General features: G+C 43.1%; 1 protein-coding gene across 13 annotated transcripts in view; it reads left to right on the top strand.

The window, feature by feature from the left end:
* Positions 1–22,337, top strand: part of ATG7 (autophagy related 7) — a 350,453-nt gene that overhangs the window by 112,650 nt on the left and 215,466 nt on the right. For all 13 annotated transcript variants that reach the window (XM_070237251.1, XM_070237250.1, XM_070237256.1 and 10 more), the window contains 5 exons: positions 1,141–1,195; positions 8,255–8,372; positions 10,254–10,331; positions 13,740–13,856; positions 15,097–15,246. In XM_070237251.1, the coding sequence (XP_070093352.1) occupies positions 1,141–1,195; positions 8,255–8,372; positions 10,254–10,331; positions 13,740–13,856; positions 15,097–15,246 (518 nt within the window). The remainder of the gene's footprint in view (positions 1–1,140; positions 1,196–8,254; positions 8,373–10,253; positions 10,332–13,739; positions 13,857–15,096; positions 15,247–22,337) is intronic.

Below are 22,337 nucleotides of genomic sequence, written 5' to 3'. Positions count from 1 at the left end.
GAGAAATGTCTGTTCATGTCTCCAGCCCATTTTTTGATTGGGTTGTTTGATGTTTTGTTGTTGAGTTGTGAGAGTTCTTTATATATTATAGATGTTAAGCCTTTGTCAGATATATGACTTGCAAATATTTTTTCCCAGTTAGTGGGTTGTTTTTTTGTTTCAATCCTGTTTTCATTTGCCTTGAAGAAGCTCTTTAGTCTGATGAAGTCCCATTTGTTTATTCTTTCTATTGTTTCCCTTCTCTGAGAAGGCATGGTGTCCGAAAAGATCCTTTTAATACTGATGTCAAAGAGTGTACCGCCTACATTTTCTTCTAGAAGCCTTATGGTTTCAGGTCTCACCTTTAGGTCTTTGATCCATTTTGAGTTTATTTTGGTGAAAAAGAATGGTCAATTTTCATTATTTTACATGTGGCTGTCCAGTTTTCCCAGCACCATTTGTTGAAAAGACTTTCTTTTCTCCATTGTAGGCCCTCAGCTCCTTTGTCGAAGATAAGCTGTCCATAGATGTGTGGTTTTATTTCTGGGCTTTCAGTTCTGTTCCATTGATCTGTGCACCTGTTTTTGTACCAGTACCATGCTGTTTTGATTACTGTAGCTTTGTAGTATGTTTTGAAGTCAGGGATTGTGATGCCTCCCGTTTGGTTCTTTTTTTCTCAGGATTGCTTTGGAAATTCGGGGTCTTTTGTTGCCCCATATGAATTTTAGGATTCTTTATTCTAATTCTGTAAAGAATCAGACACCCTTGTCTTTTATAGTTAATGCTCTTCCTTGGTTTCTATTTTACTTCCTGACTTTCAACCCAAGTTCATTTTCACTTTTCTTCTGTTGCAGGGAAAAGAAAGGGAGTAGGGAAACCCAGGTTGTTAATCCAAAGAATTAACACTGATTACTTAGTATTTCTGGGGGAGGAGATTGCAAATATTTTTTTCTAATAAATCTTTTTTTATATTCTTGGCAAATTCCTTGAATTCACAGAAGCTCTGTCATTTTCTGCCAAGTCCCTGTTTAGTTTGGATAACCAGGAATTGGATGGGGCGCTTTGGGCTCAACAAAGAGAACAAAATCATTCGCAAATGTTTTTGTTATGAATGCTGCTATTACTGACTTGTAATTGCAAATGTGGTAATGCTTCTTCCAGGTGATTCTGCTGGGCTGCCAGCTCGCTTAACGTTGGAGTTCAGTGCTTTTGACATGTGAGTATTTTTTGCTTAAAATCTAAAGTAAAGAACACTGCTTTTTGCAAGGAATGAGCCTTCTTAACCTCCCTCATAGGTGGACCACAGGGAGTACTGGGGGACCTCCCGGCAAGCAGGACCGGCTCCTCATGATTCTCTTTACCTCCCGTAGCACAGAGACAAGTGCTGGATGCTTAGGATTGTCTGCTTCATTTTTTAAGCAGATATTTGTTAAAGCCTATTAGGTGCCAAGTACCATCTAGATTGATTGAGACTTAGATAACATCCCTCCTGATTTTGATTGTAGTTAATATTTTGTGATCTTTATTGGTACCTCTTGACTTACTCCTTTAGTTGCTTATCCACAGGCATCAATGAACGTTTATTAGGCTACTTCTGTACAAGCTGCTGTGAAAGGCATTATAGGGCTATACAAAGAAGTAAGACATATGCCTTCAAAGAGTTTTTTTATCTGGTTGGGGGCCATCGGGAGTTTCTAGAGAGAAGAGAGACATTTATTACTTAATTAGCCAGGCATTTTCACATCTATAATCCTTTCAGATCTCCCATCTGTGATTTTTTTTCATTTTGAGATGAGGGAATAATGGGTCAAAAGGTAAAATGGCTTGCCCAAGGTCGTGTGTGGCGTAATTTAGTAAGCAAGTGTGAGAAAAAGGTAAAATGTATTTCTGAGCTTGCAATTTAAGTAGGTGGTGGCATTTTGTCTTCTACAGAAATAGAGAAACCAGGAGGGGGCTACAGTTTTAGGAGGAGCTGAGTTTGGTTTAGAACACGTTGAGTTGGAGATGACAGTGCTGTGTCCAGTAGAAATGTCCAAGAGGCACTAGAGTCAAGGAAGCATGGTCAGCCTAGATGTGGGAGTCTTGCACGTGGAGGAGGTCGTGAGGCTGTAAGAGAAGAAGAGTCAGAGAACAAAGGGCCAGCTGTGAATGTACTCGATTAGGGAGGGCAAGAAGATGCAGAACTAGCAAAGGAGATAGAAGTTGTCTGACAGGAAGAAGAACCGGAAACGAGTTGCAGAAACCAAAGAAGGAAATGTTTTCAGGAAGGAAAGAGATGGTCAACAATGTCAGAAGCAGGAACGTCAAAGTTCAATCAAGGGCCATTGGATTTGTTGATTAGATCTTTTGTGGTTCTTGAGAATTCAGTTTCTCAATCTGAATTCTGCACAAAAGAGGGGAACAGAAACTGTACTGAGAGGCTGTAAGACAGGTGAGAGCTGACGAATTAAAGGCTGCAGTGAGGTCAACTTTTTCTGCTTCCTTGTACCTTTGCAGTGTCAAGGTGAGGGATCAGGGGAAGTGAGAGAGGCCTTTGGAAGGACTGCCAGGCTTTTGAAAGTGGCAGTAGTCAAAGGGTAGCAGATTTCAAATAAAGTATCCCTAGAATTTTATTTTTTAAATCTCTCCAAAAGTCAGTACCTTTTGTCTTTAGAAGGTGAATGTTGGTGTTTCTTGTTCTCTTCATAGCTTTCTTGGTCTGTAATAAATTCCTTTGATTACTTGTCAAAACAAATCAAATCCCAGTAGTCGCTCTCCTGTTTTGGCAAACACTAACTTACTTTTGGAGCAATTACAAAATAATAAGGAAAATACAGACGACATTCAAGCGTTAAATTATCTGAAGATGGTAAAATGGGGACTATCAGTGCTGTAATTTTAACGTAATATGGAGATTCGAACATTCATCACAAGCTAGCTTCACTCCTGTCTTTAATCTGAGACTAGACTGAAGGTTGTCTTTTCGAAGATATTAATAGTTTCATTCTTTGGAACAATTAATTGTAGAAAAAAGCAATTCACAGAAGTTAGGCTTGATCTTATAAAATCCAAGCATCTTAAACTTCAGCAATCTAGAAAATTTATTTGAAGGAAATATGAAAATCTGTGATCCTATAGCTGTGACTTTAACGCAGATTGCTCGATTTTACTGGTCATATGTTTTCATTTAGCTATTGACTGCTCACAATGTGTGAAGCTCCATAGTGGGCCCTGGGGGAGATGAGCAAGAATGAGACATGCTCTCTAGTGTTGTGAAGATAGCCCTGGATTTGAAGTTTGAAGATCTGGTATCTACAGTGTTTAACTCTGGGACCTGGAATAAGTCCTTTTAGTTTTCTCAGCTTCGGTTTCCTCATCTCTAACTCTTAGCTTCTAATGTTTCTTCCAGTTTTTAAAGTCTATGATTTTCTGAGTCCCTCTTTCTTAGAATGGTTGGTGCTATGGTCTGAATGTTTGTGTCCCCTTCAAAATTCATGTGTTGAAAACCCAATGCCCAAGGTTACAGTATTAGGGGGTGGGGCCTTTGGGAGGTGATCAGATAATGAGGGCGTTGCTCTCATGAATGGGCTTTGTGCCCTTATCAAAGAGGCCCCAGAGAGCTAGGCTGCCTCTTCCACTATGTGAGGGCATAGCTGAGAGTGGGCCGTCTGCGCCTGGAAGAGGGCCTCCTCCAGAACCCGACCGTGCTGTCACCTTGATCTTGGACTTCCAGCCTCGAGAGGTGTGAGAAATACATTTCTGTTTGTAAGCCACCCAGTCTGTGGTATTTTGTTATAGCAGCCCGGGCAGATTAAGACAATTAGAAAGTTTAATGAAAGCACTTGGAGTTCCTTAGAAGAAATAATTTATATTTAAATTATTTTCATTATTGTTGTTCTTTCTTTGTTTTTATTGCTGTACATCTGCATGGGTTTGTAGGGAAAATCTTTATGAATTTATTCATCAGATACTGAGTGCCTCTTATGTGCAGGATGTGTAGGTATCGGGAATACAAAGACTTTCAAAACCTAGAGCTCTGGAGGACCTCTCAATAGAGGTAGAAGACAGCTATTTGCATTATGGTGTGCTCTGTGCTATAATACATGTGGAGAGGTAATAGTTATTTCTGAAATACTTACTGATTGCTTCCTCTGTATCTTAATAATAGAGCATGCTAGGCACTGGGAAGACAGAGAGGAATAAGACACAGTTGAAGAGCTAACAGTCCTAGTACTCATTTATAGATGCCAAGAGTATCTCAGCTTTGCGTAACACCAGGTAAATCCCTCTTACTCTGCGTCCCTGGAAGTCTGCTGGGTCTCTGCCAGAAGCTGGCAACACAGGATCCTATTCTCTACATTGTATTAGGTGAGTATTAGGTGAGTTATCAGTCAAGTAGTATTTTTTAAAGAGTGGCACCTGAGCTAACAGCTGTTGGCAATCTTTTTTTTTCTTCTTCTCCTCAAAGGCCCCTAGTACATAGTTGTACATTCTAGTTGTGGGTCCTTCTAGTTGTGCTATGTGGGATGCCACCTCAGCATGGCTTGATGAGCAGTGCTAGGTCCACGCCCAGGATCCGAACCGGCGAAACCCTGGGCCACTGAAGCTGGAGTGCGCAAACTTAACCACTTGGCCACGGGACCCGCCCCTCAAGTAGTATTTTATCAGGCACCAACTGTCTTGTGCTGGAAGGTGCTGAATCAGATCCAAAAATGTAATGGCTCAAACACAAAGGAAATTTATTTCTTGCCCATTTATTAGTCTAGGGTGAGAGTCCAGTCTTATTCCCCCTTGTGGCAGGGCTTGCCTTTGTGTGCTGCATAAGACTGAATTGTCACCTCCATGTAACAATAGATAGAAGGAGAAAGAGAGCCAGGGTGAAAACAGGTGGAAGAGACACACTCAGTCTCTAAAATGCCCTAATGGGGTGGGGACACACATCACTCCACTCAGATTCTGTTGGAGGGAGCACAGGCCTCAATTCTCTTACAAGGAAGACTGAAATGTGCCCAGCTACAAGCATCATGTATATATTCTATTTCTGTTTAAGAAGAGGAGAATAGATTTTGGTGGACAATCTGTTATCAAGTGAAACTGGTAAAAAAAAAATTCTTTCCTTAGGTCTCTTTCCCTTGAACACATATGTTTTTAGTTGTAAGAAATATTTTTTCTTTTCTAAGCCTCAAATTGGACTTAATCAGAGAAATAGAAAGCATAACACTTGCCCTCAAAGAACTTAAAAAGTTTCTAAGGTGGGCCAGACCTGGTTGCCTAGTGGTTAAGTTCAGCATGCCCCACTTCAGCAGCCTGTGTTTGGTTCCCGGGCATGGACCTACGCTGCTCTGTTAGCAGCCATGCTGTGCTGGCAGCCTACATGCTAAAAAACAGAGAAAGATTAGCACGGATGTTAGCTCAGGTTGAGTCTTCCTCAGCAAAAAAAAAAGTAGCTAAGGAAATAAGACTCATTTGCAAAATCACCTCTGCAGGGCACAGGCTGTATCTTATTCTCTGCTCCCTCGCTAGCACCTAACACGGATCTGATGTGTACTAGTTGCTCAAATAATTGTTGGATTCAATTACAAGCAGTCTAAGTGCATGGCTGTCAAAATAAGATGAGGTGTGGTTGATGGAAAGATGCCAATGGACTCTGTTAGAGGATGTTATAAATAGGAACTCAGATTATTATGGAAAGCAGATGATAAACAGCATGCCCCGAGACTGAATGTGACTTCCCAGGTTTGCAAAGTTCCTGGGGGCATGCAAATTGATGTACATGCAGCAGAGATTCCTCCAGGTGTGAAAAGCAACCTCTGCCCTTCTTCTGGGAGATTATTCCATCCCGGCCACCTCCGCTACCTGTCTGTTATGGGGGCTCTGGCCACATGCTTGCCTTTGGCCAAGTGTAAATAACGGGGACAAAACAGCCTCAGGACTCTCCTGAGTAATCGCCTCGAGACTGAGTGAAGTGAGTTTCTAGGGGGTAACGTCCCCAAGCAGGCCCGGCTTTAGGCCTCCGTGACGTCCGTTCTTTGCCAGGTTAGCGCACATCATTGTGAGTTCACTATTAGCTCTAGGATATGGGGCGGATTTCTAATTCTGATTTTTTTAACAGCTTTATTGAGATATAATTTACATACCATAAAACTCATCCTTTAAAAATGTTCAATTCAGTGGTTTTTAGTAGCTTGTATGACCGCCACCACTATCTAATTGCAGAACACTTTCATTACCCCTGAAAGAAACCGTGTACCCATTAGCAACCACTCTCCATTCCTCCCTTGTGCTTCCCCCCAACTCTAGGCGACCACGAACCTGCTTTCTGTTTCTATGGATCTGCCTATTCTGGACATTTCATATAAATGGAATCGTAGGAAACTAAACCAATAAGTGTCCCAAGGCCAGGATTTGGACTAAATTCTCGTTTCCAAGTCTAGGGCTCTTTCCACTCCTCATCGGAGCCACCTCTTTGTGGAACAAGTGAAACTTGAACCTTGAGAAGCTGGTAGAATGGCTTTGCCTCCCATCATCACTTTTTAAATTTGTTTCTCTGACCATTTCCCGTGGTGGAACTTTAGTCATCAAAATGCTTCTCCTTTGAAACTTCATCTTGTCGTCACCAGTTAACTTGCATGAGCACTGATGTTCTAGGCGTGTAGCTGTCCTGGCAGTTGCTTGAATTCTTGAGACGTAGTTTCCTCCACTCTTGGAGTGAGGCTTTGGCATGGCATTCACACACCGAGGACATTTGGACATGTCCTCTTGTGCTCGTATCCATATTAGATCATAGCATCCTTCCTTCTGTTTCAGCACTAATTTCGTAAAGCCAAGTCTGAATGTAGAAGGCCTAGTTTACCAACTACCCTGCTTCTTCCTTCTCTCTAGGCTTAATCTCGCCCCTTTGTGATTTCTTTTTCTCTTCAAGTCTATCTGTGATGGCCTCATCTCACCTGAACGAAAAATATTCATTTATTGGAATAGAGTGGTGATGGATAACCTATGATTTGCTGACTCACCAGCTCCCTAAGGAAGACTCTGGCCGTTGAAAGTGATTTCTCCCCCAGGACCTGGTGTTTGAGCCTTACAGATGGCGTTTGGCAGAGCCTTCCTCACTCACTGCATCCCTCCATACATATTCTAGGTTTAGATCACTTCTCCTTGCAGCCCCCCTGAATCCAATTTTATGCAGATTTCAAAGGAAGAGACACTGGGTCTTGTAAACCATATGGCTGCCATCAGTGTAATCAATAAAAATGCATTCTCTCTGCAGTAGTAGTAAGTGACAACAATATTAGGCTACTAATGAAATGGATCTTTTCATTGAGCATCTGTAACTTCTGAAACACAAGTTAATCATTTCAGAGAAGAGACCAGATTTTTCCACCTCTGAGTTTGTATTCAGAATCGACTCATCTTTTCCTCTCCTGACTTGAATTGCTCTGAAGACCCTGAGGCCTTTGGGGGCAGTGTCGACTGTGACATACTTGTGGCACAGATGATTGGCAGGTAGCCCAAGTGTAACACATTTTGTCTGTGTGACTCGCATAGCCAGCAGGGGTTTGCTCAGCAGCAGTGCTGTGCAGAGCCTGTTGAACTGGGCTAGGTCTGGGGACGGTCAGAAGAGGGAGGCATGCTCCCTGCCCTCGAGCAGCTTACTGTCCTCCAGTCAGGTGTATGTGACTGTCGGTCTTGAAAACTCTCTAAAATATGCTCAGTTTAATGCACCAACCATTACCAGAAAAAATGGGAGATGGCTTCCTGGAGGAGGAGGGTTTGAAATAGGCCGAGGGGGCCTTGAAGCCTGGAGGGCTTGAGTGAGGAGTGGACAGCACAATACCTTGGAGTCAACTAGTTCTGACTTTCAGTTCCAGCTCTGCCTATTCTTATATGACGTTAGCAAGTTATTTAAACCTTTAAATGGAGGAACAAGCTGTTATGTGAATTCAGACCTTGTACAGTTCCCAGCACAATAGAAGCTCAATAAATGATGTTTCCCATTTAGGTTAAAGATGGGAAAGAAGGAAAAATAGGAAATGAACTTATGTTTGAGGGGCAATGGAATAACAGCATGCTGAGAGATTAGGGTAAAAGGAATATAGAGGCTTTTTTGGGGTACAGTGCCTGTTTTTGGTTGTTAAATGATGATATTCATCTTTTCCCAAAGAAATGTACAATCGATCTTCTCCTTGCCCTACAGAGCACTGTCCTTTGTCTCCCACTGCTGTGCTGGTTCGTTTGTCACTCCCTGGCTCTCTGAGTCCCAGCTGTGCCTGCTTAACCGTGTTTCTCTCGTATCCAGGAGTGCCCCCACCCCAGCTCACTGCTGCCCGGCCATTGGAACACTGTATAACACCAACACCCTTGAAGCTTTCAAGGCTGCGGATAAGAAGCTACTTTTGGAACAAGCAGCAGACGAGGTTAGCTGGGAAAGCGTGATGTATGCATCATATTTTCTGTGGTCGCGACAGGCAGGCTGTTTCTGGTCAGGTGCATGGGTCTGTCCTAGAAACTAGTAGGTAGTCAGTACCCCAAGGTAGTTGTGGGCTTCTGTGTTGCTGGGAAGGGCAGAGTGGAGACATTCAGGCTCTCACCTGAGGATAGGCTGGCAATTCATGCCAGGGCAGTGTGAAAAGCTTTGCTGCTGATCTCCAGTTAGCATTCTGAAGCAGTTTGACCTCTCTGCGAGTTGTGTTCCTGTGTCTGAATGCATTTGGGTTCTCTGTTCTTTGTGCCCCTTGGAGAGGCTTTCCAGCCTAAGCACTGTAGTGCTGTCAGAGATGATCATATAGCGTCTCCAGGATCCTCAGCACTAAGTCTAAACTGCTCCATCTGATTTACAGGACCCCTCGGGGCCTGGCCTCTGTGGCCTCTCTGTGCTGTCACTCTTATCCCTCCTCCTCTGACTCAGTCACAGCAAATCACTCCTAATTCCTTCCTTCACCTACTCTTTGTTCTCTCCTTTACCTTTGGCACATGATGTTCTCTCTTCCTGGAATGTCTTTCCTTTACTTCTTCACGTCTGAGTTAGCGTGAGGATAGGGGGATAGTTTATCCCATCCTCTCAACCCACTTAATCAAGTGTTGTTCACACTAGTCTTATAAAACAAAGGAGTCTTATTTATGTGGGTGCCATGGTCTGAGAAGCGAGTCTCCCTCCTTTGGTGCTGAGGTGGGCGTCCCTTTCCTCCCTCACAATGGATACAGTGTGTGACTCAGGTGATGATCTGAGTCTTCGTTGGATGATCCTCCAAGGATGTTCTTGTCTCCCTGACGTGTGGCTTGACTGCTCCTGAGCCTCCTGTCTTGGCTGCACTTTTAAAAAGCTGTCTGCAAAGAGTTGGGTCAGGTCTTACTCTATCATTGAAAACAGCAGGTTGCTCCTCACAGGAATCCTAGCCCTTCCCCGGGGCTCAGCCTTCCCCTGGCAGTCTCCCCGCCACAGCTTAGCAGAAGCAGGAGCCTGCTCTTCAGTGGTTCAGCTCCTCCAAGGTTATGACTTCAATAGCAAGAACTTCTCTTTGCTTCTTTCCCTCTTCCACCCATTTGGGGGCAATGGCTTTTATTGGTCCAACAGTTTGTGTTGCTTAGTGACACAATGTTTAGCAACTAATCTTAGCTACTAAAACATCTTGTGACCAGCAGCTGCTGCTTCCAGTCACAAAACTTGCTGAGTACTCATAAACTTGAAATTTGTTCTCTTTCCTTCATGTCTCAGGGCAATATAATCCCAAATAAGACTTTAAGAAATCCCCTATACGTGGTTCAGATCACTCCTGGAGCCTCTCCCTGGCTCTTTTCCCTCTTACTTCCCCAGCCAAGATGGTGCTCCTCCCAGGAATTCTACATCCTTCTGCGATAGCGCATCCTGCCTGGTGGTGTTCTCGGACATTGATGCCTCTCTGTCTCTCATGAGACTATAAGGTTCTCGAGGGTAGGAACTGTGTGTTTTAGTTCTGTAACCCCAGTGTGCCTGGTGTGTAGTGGACGATAAGTAAACACTTGTTGAAGGAAATAACGAAGGCATGAAAATGGCCTGATTGCTTCCTCTGATGCTGAGACCCACTGAGAGGAGCTTCTGGGTTCTCTCGCTTTCCTCAGCCTCTGCAGGGACTGTGGCTGGTGGAGAGGCCGTGTGAAGTGGGCAGAGTGCGTAACGACCCGCTTGGTTGCCTGGGATAAGTGGTGCTAGGCCTCTAGGAAAGAAGATCTTGGTGCTTTTCAGCTCTGTACTTTGCTTGAGAGTGAGAAGCTCCGAGACGCCTGATCACCTGCCCTGACGCTTTTCTTTCTTCTGGCAGATATGGGAATCCATAAAATCGGGCGCTGCCCTCGAAAACCCTGTCCTCCTCAACAAGTTCCTCCTCTTGACATTTGCAGTAAGTAAATGGACCCATGTTCACATTTAGATTGCTCGAATGCCCTGGCCAAACCCAGTGTGCTGATAGAACAGTGGGCTCTCGTTTCCCTGAAGCTATCACCTTGTGTTAGTCAGATGATGACTGTTTAAGAAAAGCTCATTTGGTTAGTGGTCCAACAGTGCTGGCACTTAGTACCAGTGCAAAATTAACGCCTTCTTATTGATCATCCTGGTATGGTCATACACTGGTAGTAGTTGCATGGTTTATGTAGCACAGTGACCCAACTCTTGTCATTCAGGACATGATAGTCAGGTTCAGGGAGCAGTGGGCCCTTGTTGCCGACGTCTTCGTTAAATACAGTCCTGCAGAGCTTAGTTGCTGGGTCCATTAACAGAAGGAAAAGGTGGTGTCTTGGGGATCCCGACCATCCCCAAGCGTTTTCTGGGCTAGAGGAGATCATACTACATAGTTTGACTAGACAGTTACATTTTTTTGAGAAAGAAAAATGTTTTATGTAAGTGAGATCTAATTAAAATGAACATTAGGGGCAGCTTTGAAGAGGAAAAGAGATCACAATAGGGTAACATCTGCTACCTAGGAAAGTAAAAGGACCTGGTCTCCGTGATGGGGAAAGTAGGGAAAAGGTGAGGGTTGATTATGGAAGGACCAGCTACACACACACACACACACACACACACACACACACACACACGTATATATATACGCATATAAGTATATGTGTGTGTATCTCTATATATCTACATGTAAAACTAATTTATCCCTTACAGTTATGTTGACTGTACACTATCTTGTTAAGTGTGTGTTCTATAGACCCTTGTGCATCCAGGCTGTTTTCAATATTCACAATTAAAAAATTGTTGCTGTGAAGAATATTGGCCATGCTGATCTTTTTTTCCTGTTCATTTTATTTCTTTAGATTATATTCTGTGGAGCAGGCATATAAGCATATTGATGTTGATATGTATTATGTGTTGTCACCACAGCTTCATCAGCTTTGGGTATTAATCCTCTTCCCCACATTTTTCTCTTTTTTTTTTTTTTGCTGAGTTACAGGTCTTGCCTTTCTTCCTCCCCCACGAACTAATTCTCCATCTCTTCTGAAGGCTGCCTCTCTGATTTACTGAGGGAATGACAGGAATCAAACTGGAGGCCTTGCCAAAGGGTGGCTGTCTACAAGGAGCACATTTTCTAGCCAGTTATAAAGCTTTCTGTGCAATAGTAGGGGAGATAGAAAAATGTTTAAATTCTTCATGAGATTACTAGGTGTAATTTGGCATTGATAATTTGTCTGTAAATTTGAGTGATTTTGTAAATTCGCTATTGGTATAGATATAAGTCATGCTTGTTAAAGATTTCTAGTTTTGTTACTTTAATGTCAATACTTTTTCTGTATCAAGAATTCTAGTTAGTAGAATCCAGTTGGCAATTTAAATAGAAAAATAACATTAGTTCTTAAAGTTTTAAGGCATTTCCTAGAGTCAGTGTGTATGTTAGCCTTGTTGCCTTTTTTACTGTGCATTCTTAGCCTGCCTTTAAAAAAAATTAAAAGTCTCTATCTTTTAAAATCTTCAGACACAAAAGGCTTTATGTTTAATTCAGTTGAGGTCCTTTGTATCCTAAAAAACATCCTGAGAAATTCAAGCCTTCTGACTTTTGAAGATGGCCTGATAAAGCTTCTTAGAAATCGCCAAGTCCTCCGTCTTGAATCATTTAACCTTTTCCTAAAGATCAGTTATGACAAATCATTTAAGTACAAAGAAGAGAGAATAATCTCTGGAGGAGGTGTTTTTGCTTTTATTTCTGCTGTTTTTAGGACTCAGAGAAACAGACACTTCACTAATTTCAGTTTTATAGTTTGTTTTGCTGTTGTCAAAAGGGGATTTGTTCTCAGTTGAACAGTTATTAGCAGAATTAGAGACTGTGGAAACTATAATTACTAGACTCTCTCATCTGGACGCACATTTATGTACAAGTTTATATTTAAAAAGTCATCTAGTATGGTTCCATTTATATGAAAAGTCCAGAAAAGGCAAATCCGTAGAGACAGAGAATAGATTGGTGGTTTCCAGGGGCTGGGAAGAGCTGAGGGTGTGGGGAGTTTCTGTGAATGAGTTTTTTAACTTATGAACTAATGGGGAGTTTCTGCTATTGGAGTTTCTTTTAGGGGTTATGAAAATATTCTGGAATTGGTGGTGATGGTGGTACAACTTTGTCAGGATACTAGGAAACTACTCAACTGTACACTTTAACAGGGTGAATTTTATGGTATGTGAATTAGTTCTCAATAAAAAGTCTTCTAACCACCATCTACTCAAAACTCTTAGCAAGATTCAAGAAGAAATATTAATTACCCAAATAAACTACATTGTGGTCAGTGCTAACAGACTGGTGAGGATGCTGTCACATACCCACATAACTGTGGGATCCTACCACATGAGTGATTCAGGCCACACATGCTGCAGGCATCCAGAGGCAAGAGCATTCAGCCTGAGTGGGCACAGTATCTAGGACAGCGTCACAAGTCAGTGCCCCTGCATCGCTTCCCCTGGTGGAGAAGCAGTCAGATACACCTCTGAAGATGTAATCTCTTATGTCATCGATGCTCCTTAGTTCTTAGACCCTCTTCTGTGACTCATACAGTTAATCATGTACTCACTTTATCTCTGCTCCACGCAGAGAGTGAGCTGCCCAAGGGCTGCACTGGGTTTTAGTCATCTTCTTATCAGAGTGTCCAATGTTTTGACTTGTCCATAGCAAGTGCTTAATAGTTGTTGACTTGAATTTCGCCAATAAGGCGTTTCTGAAAGCAACGTTGTATTATCTCAGGCATATGTAGGTTATGAATAGCACAACTTCTTTAATAGCATGCTTAATTCATCTGATTGTAAACAGAATGAGACTGTGTTTGGAGGGCATGCCTCCACAGATGGAACATTGAGTATGTGTGGACAAAAGCTTAAGTTTTGGAAGCAGGATTCTGCTCCCCTCTCTGCCACTTATTATCTTTGTTTTGTTCAAGTTCTTCACCCCTCTCTAAGCTCCAGTTTTCTGTCTATAACATGGGATGATAGTAGTTCCTTTCCAGGGTGGTTTTTGTGTATTAAACAGTGATGACGATATTGTCAGTTACTGATTGAACACTTTTTGTTAGCAAGTGGCCAATAAGTACATTATGTTTATCATGATATTTTAGCGTGTGGTGTGTGGGACTATTTTGGGATAAAGACATAAATTCTGTATTTTATCATGAGTTCTTTCGGAGATGAGAATTTCTGACAAGCTGGTCATATCTTGTTTGTGTCAGTTTTTCTGTCTTACGTGGCTATGGGAAGTTAAGTTAATAGATGAATTTCAGTTTAATCATTGGTACTATTCTGATGTCCTATGTTATATTTTTTCTTCTAGGATCTGAAGAAGTACCACTTCTACTATTGGTTTTGCTCCCCCGCTCTCTGCCTTCCAGAGAGTATACCCCTCATTCAGGGACCAGAGGGCTTGGATCACAGGTTTTCACCAAAACAGGTATCAAGAAATAAAACAAAATGCTGGTAAAATTGGGTTTAACGTGTATGAGTAGATTATCTAGCTCATTCTAAAGACAGATAGGCACTTGTCTGGATGAAGAGATGGTTACTGTGGAATCCTCCAAAGATAGTACTAGGAACAGACTTCTTCACCAACTGTTCGTAAAATCATTTTGAAGAAATAGTGAGCAATACTTTTCCAGGTTTTCTGTGACATTTGGTGAAATGCTCAGTCAGTAAGGAGGAATTATAAGAACATTTTGAAATACTGCAAGGATTTGCCAATATGTGGTCTTGACTTTCAGTGTGGGAGATGATAAGGCAATATACTTTGGGAAGACAGTCTTTGAAACCAAAGAGAAGACGTTCTCCTACCCTCATACCAAGTTGCAGAACTTCTGCATCATGATGCAGAGCTAGTCTTTGCAGTTTAAGAAAGAAAATGAGATTGTTGGAGATGGTCCCAAGAAGGGCAATGAAAATGATCAGACTGGTAGAACAGACCCTAAACTAAAGAATTCTGATTGTTGTTGAGGCAAAGATTGAGTGACAAGATGATTTGAATTCATGAAGTACATCAATCACTAAAACCCTGAATTCTAAAGCCAGGGAGAAGCCCTTATTGATTAAAAAATCCTGAGTTTATTTAGGACAAATCAAAGGTTGTGGTATCGTGGAAGTATTTCCTAAAAAGAAATATAAGTAGGGAAAAGAATTTTGCCTGCAGATTGACTGCTGATGGATGAAAATGTTCTGAAATTATTGTAGTGATGGTTGCATAATCCTGGGAACACGCTAAAAACAGCTTTGAATTGTGCACTTGAAATGGGTGGATTGTATGGTAAGTGAAGTATGTCCCAATAAAGCTGTTAGATTATGGAAAGGTTCAAAAGGTGAAATGCATCCATGGTAGATTCATGCTTGGTTATTTCAGGAGAGAAATCATGTTTGGATACCCCTCTAGACCTTTGTGGTTGACATCTTAGGGAACCACCACACTGTACCATAAATGTCCCCTTGTGCCCCTGTTGAAGACACACTGCCATGCACGTGGAAAGTGTTTATAGAAGTGAAGTGGTATGATTTTTTATTTTATGTTCATTTGCTACAAAAAGAGTAACAGGGATGTGATCAGTCGTTTCCAGTCTTCTGGCTTGAAAGTACCTTTTATGTTAATTTTAGGCTCAGAACTAGGTATGTAATTGTCTGGAGAATAATGCAATGTTTCCTGTTTTCAGATTCAAGCTCTTCAGCGTGCATATGATGATCTTTGTCAAACAGAAGGAGTCCCAGCGCTACCTTACTTCTTAATCAAGTATGATGAGAACACGGTGCTGGTTTCCTTGCTTAAACACTACAGTGATTTCTTCCAAGGTCAAAGGACGAAGGTCAGAGAAACTTTGAGTATCATTTTATTATCCAGTAAAAAAATATCTGAGATTTGTGTTATAGTAGACCACTGCAAAATTCAAACTCGTTTAGGTTTCTTTAGCCCTCCAAAGGATGTTTCAGAACATTTCTTTCTCTTCACCCTCTCCCGCCCCTGCAGTTCCCAAATGAGCTCCTCCTCCAGATTTTCCTAGTCTGTGACACCTCAGGGTAGTCTTGGGATTCCTCACTTCCTGTCAGTGATAAAGTTATTTCAGTTTTCCTTCCTGATCTGTTTTGTATCTATGTTTTGATTTATTCCCAGAGCTGCCACTGTAGTTCAGGCCCTGATTCTCTCACTCCTGGACACTTAGAGTCCTCTTGCTTCCATCTTGCACAGCACCGCAGTGGAAGACTCTCCTCAAACTGCTCGCATTCGCTGTATCATTCACTGATCGAGAGGCAGTGGTATCTTCCTTCTGGCTCCAAGCTACCTCTCCTGCCTCATCTTCCACTGTCTTCCTCGTAAGGCATTGCTCCAGCTAAGCTTGTCTGTTTTTCGCTGACAACCCCCCTAATCAAACATACCTAGAACTTTTTCTATATCTCTCTTTGTCCTCGCATTGTATCATCTTCCTGAAACCTATTCTACCTGTGAAAATCCTAGGAAACTCTCTCCTTGTTGAAATCCTGCCTCTGTGGTGAAGCCTTCTCATGGTGTTGCTTGTGTGATCTGTCCCTTTCTGACTCACAGCACTTACTCCCTGATCCTCATTCACTGCTCCACCCCCTTGTACTAATGACTTGTCAGGCTGTGTTAGCCTGTAAGCTCCTAGAGGGCAGGGACGTGTCTGATGTGTCTGTGCCACACAATGTCTAGCGCTTGTCTGAGGCCCTCAATAAAATTCTTTTGAATAAGTAAAAGAGTACTATAAGTATCTTTTCGATGTGATGAGGTGTATCGTAAGCTGTCTTAGCCATATAGGAGATTGTAAAATATAAAAAATTGATGAGTGTTATCAAGTTCTGAAATCGAGTGGGATCATTTCAATAGCTGTGTAGATATATCAGAGCTGAGAAGAGAGAGACCTCTGACTGACGCCCTGATGATTCCTTAGCCTGAACTCAGGAAAAACCTTTTTAAAGTTCATTTCTTTCTCAACTACATTAGTATTTGCTTTTTCACAGGGAGCCCTTTTTAAACTGATGACTGAGGATTGAATTTTTATTAACATTCTGTTTTCTCCCAGGCAATTTCACAGAACTTTGGCTAAATTAGTAGCAACGAGACCAACCATTAATGATTTGAAGTCCAGTCTGGAGTGAGGCCCTGCTGTGACGGCGGGCAGGTTGAAGCGGCCTGGTAGCCCAGGTTGTGTGTGGTGTATAAGTGGGCCTCCTGCAAAGGGCGGCTCCACCAAATACTAACAATTTGCAGAGCCTTCACAGTTTAAAAGGGGCTTTCACATACTCCCTCTTGTAATGACTTGGTGAAATTGGTGTTGTTAGGATCTGCATTTTCTGTTTGACAAAAATGAGACTCAAAGTCACAGAGCCACATTGTCTCTGTTTCTAAAGCCTGTGCACTTTGTTCCATCCCATTCTCACTTCATTCGGGTAAAAGCAGTCTCTGCTTGACCCTTGGAATGGGATAGATCTGGATTTGACACCCAGCATTGCCACTTAGTAGCTCCGTGACCTTGAGGGAATCGCTTGACCTTTCTTCACCTTAGTCTGGCTGTTAAATGGTGGTAATACTACTTCCTTCAAGGCTTTGTGAAAATTCAGCATGGTACTGTGAACAAAAGGCCCAGTGCATAGCAGGCGCTCCATATGAATCCACTTCCTTTCTTCCTCACCAGCAGCATATTTTCAAACACTGAGCAAATCTCTGGAGTCTCCTTTGAAGTGCGCAGGGTGAGTTTACCACTGCCCTGACCCTGCCCTGAGACCAGCCACCTGCCATGTTCAGTCACTTGGTGAGCGTTGTGTCTCAGGAAAGCCTGGAATTGCTCAACGCATCTGCTGAGCACCTCCTTATGGGCCAGAAATTGTGAGATATGATTCTACCTCTTCTCATGGAGTCTGGGGTCTTCTGGGAGAGATGAGACATCGACTTGGGGAAAGTTAACTAGAAATTCAGGTAACGGAAGAGAAGTGCCAACGAAATGCTACAGATAATCAGATGATAGTTTGGTTGTTTATCTATGCCTTGTCTTGTTCTAGGAAGGATAGCCAGAAGCTGTGCAGACTGGTGGCCTCAGATGTTTCATGGCCTCCTGGCTGACCTTTCTATCTGTGGTCCTGAATGTCCCATCCAGCCCTACACTGCTGCCCAAATGCATTTTTTTAAAGTGAAAATTTGACCGTGTTACTATTCTACTTAAAACCCTTCTGTGGTTCCTGTCAGGATAAAGTTAAAACTACTTAGGTTGGCATTCGAGGCCTCTTCAAACCTGGCTCCTGCCTGTCACTCTAGCCTCATCTGGTATTCCCCAGGATGCATCCTATGCTCTGGCTGCAACTGTGCCCTCCAAATGCTCCATGCTTTTCCCCTCATCTCTGTGCCTTCTGACTTGCCTTCCTCTGTCTCCCTTCACCTGGCTCCTGCCTCACCGCCCTTTCTGCTCCATCACTCTGGGAAGTGCTGGCCCATTCCTGTACTGCGTGATGTCCCTCTTCTGTGTTCTGGGAGCAGCCTCTCTCCCCGCACTGACTGAGCTCTAGTGTAATTGTTGGTTTGCTTATCTGCCTGTCCCCATCCCCGACCAGCCTGTGAGCACTTGAGCACACTGTACCCTGAACATTTAGTGTAATGCTGGACACCGAAAGGGCACGGGGTGGGTGAATGTTGAGGGGTAGAGAGTTCATTGTACACTGGTATTGTCACAGAAGGCTTCAGGGGGAAGTAGGACTTCAGCAGAACCCTGAAGAAGTGATTTCTGTGAAACCTGTACATCACTTCCCTTAAAGTCCTTCCTGCCTTTATGGCATTAATCTAGTTCACTCTCTAGCAGAAGTCCGGTTTCTCTTTAGTGTTCCTTGAGTCATGAAGTCTCCTTTCAGGTTTTTACGCTATTCTTCCAGAAACAGGCATTCTTCTCAGTGTGAACTCCTGCACTTGTGCTCTGGCTTCGTATTTCACTGTGTTTGTGCCTCCTCTTCTTACCAGGACTTTGACCCCTGCGAAGCCCCTGTTCCTCTGTGAGCCTTGGTGTCCTCATGTATAAGATGGAGAAATGTTGGAATCCCTGCAAATTTCTGTTTTTTCAGTCTGTTTTCTCTTCTGGGGCATCTCATTGCGCCCATGACTTCAGTGACCACTTTCTCCAGCCCCAAGCTCCCTCTGGACCCCAGACTGCATTATCCAACTGCCGGCTGGCCTCCTCAAATTCAGTGTGTCCAAGCTGAACTCGTCACCTTCACTGCAAATCTGATCCTCTTCTGGGCATCACTGTTTTGCAGTGACACTGCCATCCATCCAGTCACGAGAGCCAGGAATCTGGGCAGCCTGCTAGACACTGCTCTGTCCTTTACCACCCCCGTGTCTTGTGGATTTTTTGTCCTAAACCCCTCTCCCTCTGCTGCCTTTGATTTCTTCTGCCACCACCCCAATCTAAGCTACCACCATCTTTTATCTGCTTTACTGCATTAGCTTCCTAAGAGGCCTCCTTGTGTCTACTCTGGCCTCCCTCTGTCTGTCCCTGTATCAGCTGAAGCAATCTTTTGAAAAGCAAATCTGATCATGCCACTCTCAAAATAAAACATAGCAATGTGTTCTTCCCTGTGCTCTAAGAAGAATAACCAAATTCCATAATATGGCATATAAGACTCTACATGGCCTGGCCCCTCTGCAGATCCAGCCTCAAGTCATTCCATGTTCCCTGTTGCTTTGTACCCATCACACCTCAGAGATATAGGAGCCCTCCTGCCACAGGGCTTTTGCACATGCCGTTTGCCTGGAACAGGCTTTTCCTTTCTCTTCTTCCACCTCTTCCCCTCCCTCACTCCCTCCCCTTTGCCCAGTGAAGCGTTTACTCTTTCTTTAGATTCAAACTTAATCACATTTCCTCAAGGAAAACCTCCCTGACCCCTGTAAAAAGGTTTATTCCAGCTGTCCTGGGCTCTCACAGCACTGTGTAGCTCTCCTTTGTAGTATTTAGCACAGTTGTAGTTGTACATTTTCTTGGATGGTCTTTGATTAATATCCTATCTTTGATTTCCCACCATTGCACCTGCATCCTGTGGTATTGTGCCTGGCGCGTAGAATACAATGGAAGGATGAATGCATGTGTGCAGGAGGTGTCTAAGGATTGGAGCTCACATATGTGAAGCACCTAGGTCAGTGCCTGACACACAGTAGGCCTTCAGTAAGTAGTGAGTCGCTGTTGGTGTGGCTCATTATGTTCTCTTTAATTTGAGTATTCTGCTGCCTGATTAGGGCCATGTAGTTTATAAAGGCTTTCCAAAATTGTCTGTGCACCTAAAGTTTATGTCTAATGTGAGTCACAGATGTGCACAGTAGTCTGACAGGAGACGGAATGTGGGGGAGATATATGATCTGCAAGCCAGCCCTGGTGGTCTGGTGTTAAGATTTGGCACTCTAACTCCTGCAGCCTGGGTTCTTTTCCCAGACAGGGAGCCATTCCAGACAGCTGTCTGTTGGTTGTCATACTGTGGCAGCTACATGTTGCTGTGATGCTGAAAGCTGTGCCACTGGTATTTCAAATATCAGCAGGGTGACCCATGGTGGACAAGTTTCAGTGGAGCTTCTAGACTAAGACAGACTAGGAAGAAGGACCTGGCCACCCACTTCTGAAAAAGTTGGCTGTGAAAACCCTATGAATACAACAGAGCATTGTGTAGCACTAGAAGGTGGGTGGAGGGCACAGACAGACTGGGCAGGGTTCTGGTCTGCTGTACACGGGGTCACCGGGAGTCAGAATGACTCCACAGCACTAACAAAAACATGATCTGCAATGGGTAATTTCGAGCAGTGGTTCTTAATTTGGGACAGGGGTGGAGGTGCAAATGCATAACCCTCTTTGAGAATTGGGTGGAAGCAATGGATCCTCACCCCAGAAAAATATGTTCATCTACACGTGGTTCTAATATCTAATGTCAGGGGATCCACAGAACACTGAAACCCATTCATGGATCCTATTTGGGTCCTTGGCTCGGAGGAAGATGAAGAGAAGGACAGGAGTTATCCTGCCTTGGGGGAGCGTGTGGGATTGCTGACATCAGAAGTGGGGTGGCCCATCTCTGTTCCAAGCCAGATTGGGCCCTTTGCATCCAGAAGCACTATTCACTCGTGTCTGGAGCCTCGGCTGGCTGTGAGGGAGTGGGTACCTGCACTTGAAGATGACACAGTGTCCACTTAGCCAGCGGCAGCTGCAGCTACCTTCTTCTAAGTTCTGACTCTGTGCCCACCACAGAGCTGGTCACTCACACGAGCTATCAGGCATCCTTACAACACCCCACAAAGAGAGTAGCATGTTCCCATTTTATAGATGAATAGAATGGAAATGAAGTTAGGGAATGGGAGCCTCTTCACATGTGAGTTATCTTACCTACAGTCAGAAAGCTCCCCATAATGGAAAAAGAAGCCTCCACTTGTTCCTCCCTGGCTCACAGCATGTTGTGATAGAGTAGGAAGGCCCGGCCTTGGCTCCCAACTGCAGCTTCATGAGCCGAACCCTCTGAGTCTCAATTTCCTCCTCATGTACAGCGTACAGCAATAACGCTCTCCTCCTCGTAGGTGGTTGTGAGAATTAAGAGATGATGGTTACAAACAGGCTTCATTAAGTTTTACTCATGTTATTGTTGTTCCCACTATATTTTCTTAGAATTTGTTTGTCAATTTTCATTTTCAGAGGAAAATTCTTTTCTTTGGATTAACCTCAGTCTCCAGCTCTTCTATAAAAATGGGATTTTGAGGCCCCCAAGTCATGCAGCCAATTTTACCTTTACCAAAGAAAGGCAAACTTTCTTGCCTTTTTGCTCTTCAAAAAACCTGAAGAAAGGGGCCAGCCTGCTGGCGTAGTAGTTGAGTTCACACACTCCGCTTCAGCGGCATGGGGTTCACAGGTCAGATCGTGGGTGTGGACCTAGCACCACTCATCAAGCCATGCTGTGGTGGTGTCCCACACACAAAGTAGAGAAAGGCTGGCACAGATGTTAGCTCAGTGATAGTGTTCCTCAAGCAAAAAGAGGAAGATTGGCAACAGGTGTTAGCTCAGGGCCAATCTCCCTCACAAACAAACAGAACAAAACAAAACCTGAAGAAGTTAGGTGTTGTCTGCCTGCAGGAGAAGCCCGTTCTGAGATTTGCAGGGTTATCACTTCAGAAGCCCCCAGAACATCCAGGAAGGTTTTACCAGTTCACTGATGGTGCTTTCTTTAAATTAAAGCTCAATAGCAAATGCATCTGTCATAGTTTCCCCTCATTTCATGGGTGACTTATGGTTGTTTTGGTGATTAGTGAATGCCAGACTTCTTTGACTGTTACCTGTAGTTAGAAATACCTGTTATGTTACGACTCAAGGGTCATATTTAAGTGTGCCTTTAGAGATATATACGTACACGTATAACTGAGACAAAACTTTCACAAAATGCTAAGTGCTGTGCTCTCTATTTTCTATCTTATTCTGTTTCATCTTTCTGAAAAATGTGAATTGGGACCCATTAAGTGATTCAGGACTCAGGAATAGCTCCTCACCTCTGGTTTAGACAATGCTGTGTGCGCATTTTCAGAATGTTGGCAGATAAATGAACTGTGCTAGGTGTGGTTCCACTCATTATTTTTATTTCCAGCTGTATCTTTCTGTTTTTAAAACCTCACAAAGCTCTCCAACTTTTAAGTTTTTGGATTTCTCTTAAGTAAACATTTTATGTATGTCCTTCTAGTCTTTTTCTGTGCATTTTTTAGAGACTAAGATTGTACTAAACTGTTTTGTTTTAGTGTAATAGTATGACACTCTACATCAATATCCTTTTTAATAGATATGTATGATAGTGTATTTTATCAAGTTTATGACATTTGTATTTCTCATAATTCATATTATGAACTTCTTTGTGCATGAAATTCCTCTCTTCTCTCCCTCCTGTC

This window comes from Equus caballus, chromosome 16 (assembly GCF_041296265.1).
Source record: "Equus caballus isolate H_3958 breed thoroughbred chromosome 16, TB-T2T, whole genome shotgun sequence".
NCBI lineage: Eukaryota > Metazoa > Chordata > Mammalia > Perissodactyla > Equidae > Equus > Equus caballus.
This window is presented reverse-complemented; position numbering and strand designations above follow the sequence as displayed.